Raw genomic sequence first — 6,064 nt, 5'->3', positions numbered from 1 at the left:
AAAACCTCACCTAAGGCTAACGCCTATGAACACGCTCGCCCGAAGGCACGACAGTGCGGTAAAATAATACTCGTCCAGTTCAAAGATCCAACTAGTGAAAAAACCACCTACTCACCTAGTCTCCCATCATCACCCTTATGCCCCTGAAACTAAAACTAAATGCTGGGGGCATGAATCGAACATGGGTCACATGGAACATCAAGTATCTCCCTTACCACTCCATCACAGCTCATTGGCATTTCAGTTGTAACATACCAAATAAAATTATAATTTTCCTAGCATTTAATACACTGCGGTGTATCGTCATACATAGAAGATTATATCAACTATGAGAAACGCTCTATATATAAATTTCAATCCTTAAACAAAAATACATCGAATACTAAGTCTCGTTATCCTAGAAACAAAGTTTATTCCTTCATCGACCATTCCATAACTTTCAACCATATTATACCAAGTTCTTTTCTCTTCGCGCAAACAAGATCAAAATCCTTTAGCCACATAATGAATACTCCAACAGACGGATCTTCAAATAAGATTCACTATAGAATACTCGACAAAATCTCCTATTCAGGTCATTGATCTCTTCTTCACTTACAATTGGCTTTGATTGATTGTTATAAATAGATCAAATTTACATTGGATTTTTCTTCTTTGTTGATAAAATTCAAATTTACTTAATACTGGATCTCTAAAATAGTTCGATTTCTAAATTCTTTTGAGATAAAATAAACCTTTGTCGTCAAAGGGCTTATAGCTCAATGGTGTGTGAGTATGCCTAAAAAAATACACAATTAAAGCTAGCTTTATGATTAAGGTATATTTATAATTTTATCGTTTTTTTAACAACGACTCATCACTCATCTACCCATACTCATAATACTAAGCTACTCAAAGATGAAATCTACGCCATGTCAAGATTTGAACCCATGTTCTTCTCCCAAAAAAGCAAAAAGGATTTAAAAACTAGACAAAGCTAAATGACAATTTTGCTTTTAATATTAATTCTCAATAGTTAGTTATAATATTTATATTTTTTAATGATTGTCTTAATTTATGAAATAGTTCTTTTAAAATTTATAACGGACAAATTAAATGAACTAGTTAGGTTATAATAATATAAATAAAGAGTTGATTAGATCTCATAAACTATAAAAAATATATTTAACCACCACAAAGAATATATAAGCATTTAATGCAATTATATCTTGGCGTGTTAAATTATTTCTATAGGAGTCAAGGGGGTTTAAATCCTTTTTCAACTCTCCTCTTTTCCACGTAACATTTAGCTTTTTAAAAACACAATTAAATTTTAAACTTATTCGTTAGGGATGAATTTATAAAATATAAAAACACATACTTTTTTATTGTTACAATTAAAGGGCCAGGGAAGAAGTACAAGCACCAACGGAGTTAGATCGATTGAGACAAGAAAATGTGTGGATACAATGGGAAATTAGTAAACTCTCCCGGTTCAGGTTTGGTATGCCCGCCTCGTCACCAATGAGTATGGACAAGATCTCTCAAACGGAAAGATATATTGAGTTGGCATCAAGTGCCACGGATGAGCTCTTGAAGCTTGCGATGGCTAATGCTCCTCTATGGAATAACAGCGGCAAGGTGCAGCGGAAAACCTAAATTTTGTCGAATATGCAAGGACTTTTCGTCCTTGCCTTGGCACAAGACCAGAAGGATTTGTGCCAGAGGCAACGAGGGCTAGCTGCATTATACCTATGACTAGTTTAACTCTTGTGAAAGCATTACTTGATGTGGTAAGTTATCTTTTTGTTCTTGCTAGGTTTTTTTATAGAAAACTGAAGATTATATTAACTTATACAAAACATGATTTCGTGTATTATAGGATCAATATAGAGATATGTTTCCAAGCATGATCGGAGGTTGTAGTACCATGCAAGTGTTTTCAAATGGTATAGGAGGTTCAAAAGACGGTGCTGTACAACTAGTAAGCTTTTATTGAAATAAAAAAAATACTAAAAGCTCAAATTTAATTTTATGCAGATGAAAACCGAAATTCAATTGATTTCGAATATCGTACTGGTTCGATCAATGAAGTTTATTCGGTTCATTGTAAAGCGAGAAGGGGGGCCATGGGTTATCGTTGATTTGTCCATTGATGATGAAATGGGAGGGAACTTAACAAGAAGGTGTCCTTCTGGTTGTATCCTAGAAGATATGTCAAATGGTTTCACAAAGGTATATTGTGTTTACATAATTACATATACGTATATTCGTTTGTGCATATGTTTTTGTATCGCATAATGTCTAAGTTCTAATAATGAATTTATTTGTAACAAATATGTAGGTCACCTGGATCGAACATACAGAATACCCGGATCGATTGATCCACGATAAATATGTTCAGTTAATCAGATCCGGTGTGGCCTTCGGTGCACAAAGATGGATCAATGCACTTTTGCGTCATTGTGCGTGCTTAAGAGCTCTCACGTTAGACAACAACAATGTGTTTGTATCTGTTAGAAGATGCTTAAAAGGGCTAGCACAGCGCATGACACGTAGATTTTGTGATGCTATTTGTTTGACTGATGGTCAACATTGGAGATTGGTTGCGGTTGCGCCGGGAACTTCAAAGATCATGGCTCGCAACAACATTGATCGTGAACCAGCTGGAGCAATCTTGTGTGTCACCTATTCGTTCTGGACCATAGAAAAACATCGACACTTGTTTAGTCTGTTGATGAATAAAGACTTAAGGCACCTATGGGACATAATAGCCCACAGGTTTGCTACCCAGGACCATATATGTGTCACATTGAGCGAAGATGAAGCCAACTCTCATTGCATCTCAACCTTTGATTCCAATGTAAGTTTACAAAGTTCCTTTCTATACCTTAAAGGTATACTAGTAATATATATATATATATATATATATATATATATATATATATATATATATATATATATATATATTGCATTTTTTTCTAAATTTTTGTGCTATATAAAATTTTACATATATATTTGTTTTTTGTTGTTTTTAATATTTTAGTTAATTAAATTTTATAAGACAGTAGAATAAAAGTAAAAATCATTAATGATTTTAGTTAATAAATAAAATAACAAACTAAACATGTTTCGATATTTTTGTTTGTTACTAAATAAATATTCATTAAAATCATTAATATCAAATAAAATAACAAACTGAACATGTTTCGATATTTTTGTGGGCATGTTACAACTTATGTTTTTAGTTAACGAACTTATACCGATCGAATTCCCGCCACCATGTCCCTGCATGCGTCTAGTTAATAGTCAATTGCTTAATTCAAACATTATTATCTTTTTGCAGGAGCATCTAGTCACGATACTACAAGAGGCCACGAGTGATATGACAGGATCACTCATTGTTTATGCAACTATGCGTTCTCGGTCAACAATTGCGGCGATGAACGAGGCGGCAAATACTTCTCATGTGACGCTCTTCCCGGCAGGGTTAGGTATTGTCCCCGTCTATAGTGAAAATGGTGGAGATGGTTGTGAAGATGGATCAATGGTAACTGTGGGGTTCAATATACCACACCCACGTCAAGATGTGTGGAGTATCAACATCCACACCGTCAATGTGATGAACCAATTGATGGACCGTATAGTTGGGGGGATTAATACACTAATTGCTCAACATGGTCAATAGAGAAGCGAGTAGATGAGTGGTTGAGTCGTTTTATAGCGTCTAGGGTTAGTGAACCCCCGTTGCTTAGTGTCGATTTTGGTTCGGGCATCGACTATTGTCCCATTTTCCCTTTGGTTATGTAGGTTTTTGTTTGCCAACTTTAACTTTGGCTTGTTGTTTTATGTTGTATGAGTTTGATTGTTTTTCATTTGAATAGATTGACTTTTACATTATGTGTATGAGTTTTGCTATTAATCGTAAATGAAGTTAGTTTTGAAAACAAGAATGATAATAAACTTATTAAAGTTTAAAGTCTATATTAGAATGAATGCACTAGTTAGCTTTTGTATGAAGATGGAAATCTATATCACAACCTTATTCTCTTTAAATTATAATCTTATTAAATGGCACATAAGTTACTTGTAAAGTTGTAAGTAGAGGTGCACAAACCGGTTTTTTTAAAAAATCCGGTTCGGTTATTAACCGGACCGGTTTTTTTTTGGCCCGGAAAAAAACCGGTTCGGTTAATAACCGGACCGGTTAATAACCGGTTTTTTGCTGTCAAAACCCTAACCGGTCTAACCGGTTAGGACCGGTTTAGAAACCGGTTAGAACCGGTTAATAAACCGGTTTTTTTATTAACCGTTTTTTTTTTTTTTTTTTTTAAATTTCGCGGTTTCAAATACGAATATTTGTTTTTTATATTTTGTACTTAATGAAGACCATTATTTTTTCACAGTATAAACAAACCGGTAACTACAAGGCAAAACGGTAACTACAAGGCAAAACGGACTGACCGAAGCCATTCTTTGCTTTCGTTGTTAGGGTTCTTTGCTTGGAAGATGAGTATGAGTGTGTGTTGGTGAATGTGTTTTCAACAAACCAAAGATTAAAAACACATAACTTTCATTTATAGTTTTTACATTAAAAATACAAACATTAAATCCTTATCGCATATTCGTAACTCAAAAATACAAACATTAAATCATTAACACTGAAGAAATCTCTGCCAAGAACTGTTGTTCATGATTTAACTCAAAAATACAAACATTAAATCGTGAACTAGCAGATGCTCCTGTTGTTCCCAATCGCAGTTTGTTCATGATTTGCCTCCATGTTTGCTGTTTCTTTAACTAAATTAGAAAAATCCAAATCAACAAGTAAATAAGAGCACATATTAGGAAAAAGAATGCTTAGACACGATTACATGAACAACTTGCTGTTTCTTACTCATGATTTGCCTCCATGTTTGCTGTTTCTTTAACTAATTTTCTTCGCTACCCGATCCCGAGCTATTTCTTAGGTAATCGTCGTACGCGGCTTCTTCATCGGTCATTGGTTGAGTGTGTCCTTCATTGACCTCGTCTTCATACAAGCCCGCTTCATACTCCATTTCCCCCTCGAGTGAGCGTTGATGTTGTGCCCTATCTAAAGAGTCCAAGTAATCCTTGTAGCAAATCGACATCTCTATAGCTGGTGCAGTGAGTCTAGTCCTCCTAATCGATATAACCCTGCCAGAAACAGAAAAAGCAGACTCCGAAGCTACCGTGGAAGCTTGGACCGTTAGTAAATCTTTGGCCATGGCGGCGAGGATCGGAAACTCATCCTCCTTACCTCTCCACCAAGCCAGCAAATCAAGACTTCTAAATTCATCCGGAGTCATGTGTTTCACAAAGTTGGTACCACCATACATTCCAAGTTCACTGCTTGGGGTGTTTACCTTTTGACGTTTACCGGCGTCTTCCCAAATCATGTAGTACATCCCCATTTCAAGGTCGGTTTGGGATTGGGATTGGGCAACAGCTCTTAACGAGTCATGATTGGGCAATTAATGATTCTTTTTGTTGGATGGCTTTCTCAAACATATTACAAGTCGAGTTCCATCTTGTTGGACAATCCCAATTTGGCCCCAACCATTGACAATTAGCTTCTACACAAAATTTTTTGTATCTTGAAAATGTTTTATTGTTGCTAAAAACATCTCGTAACATTCTTTTAAAATTGTTTCTTTGCGTTTCGATCACGTTTAACCCATCTTGCACGGCCAAGTTGATAATATGTGCAATGCATCGGCTATGAAAAAACGCTCCATCACAAATAGGTTTATACTTTAATTTTAAACGGCCAACCGCGGCCGTATTGTTGGACGCGTTATCAAACGAAATTGAAAAGATTTTATGTTCAATCTTGTATTGTCGAATGACTTTATCCAAGATTTGAAAAATATTTCTACCCGTGTGCGGGTAATCAAACAATTGAAACGCAACGGTTCGTTTCATCATTTGCCACGACTCGGGGTCAACCCAATGAGCCGTCACACAAATGTATGAGTCGGGCGAACCATGAGGTACCGACCACACATCCGTTGTTAAGTTTACACCAGTTTGTAAGTTTGAAAAGTATGAAATTAGTTCGGAT

General features: G+C 35.6%; 1 protein-coding gene across 1 annotated transcript; it reads left to right on the top strand.

Moving 5' to 3' along the window:
- The first annotated feature begins 1,733 nt into the window (after positions 1-1,733).
- On the top strand, positions 1,734-3,667 carry LOC143572005 (homeobox-leucine zipper protein HDG1-like). Its single transcript, XM_077057279.1, has 5 exons — positions 1,734-1,772; positions 1,862-1,963; positions 2,020-2,214; positions 2,324-2,842; positions 3,326-3,667. The coding sequence occupies exons 1-5, from the start codon at positions 1,734-1,736 to the stop codon at positions 3,665-3,667; spliced, it is 1,197 nt and encodes a 398-aa protein (XP_076913394.1).
- The last annotated feature ends 2,397 nt before the right edge of the window (positions 3,668-6,064 follow it).

The sequence above is a fragment of the Bidens hawaiensis genome, unplaced genomic scaffold, assembly GCF_021521415.1.
Source record: "Bidens hawaiensis isolate Kalapana, Puna unplaced genomic scaffold, B.hawaiensis_p1.1 tig00025659_1, whole genome shotgun sequence".
Classification (NCBI taxonomy): Eukaryota; Viridiplantae; Streptophyta; class Magnoliopsida; order Asterales; family Asteraceae; genus Bidens; species Bidens hawaiensis.
Note: the sequence above shows the minus strand (reverse complement) of the source record. Positions and strands in the feature narration are given on the sequence as shown.

Excerpts from the sequence above, each read along its gene's own strand:
- LOC143572005 (XM_077057279.1), top strand. The coding sequence starts at position 1,734 with ATGACTAGTTTAACTCTTGTGAAAGCATTACTTGATGTG. Across the intron at positions 1,773-1,861 it reads TGAAAGCATTACTTGATGTG|GATCAATATAGAGATATGTT; the intron begins GTAAGTTATCTT and ends CGTGTATTATAG. Across the intron at positions 2,843-3,325 it reads TCTCAACCTTTGATTCCAAT|GAGCATCTAGTCACGATACT; the intron begins GTAAGTTTACAA and ends ATCTTTTTGCAG.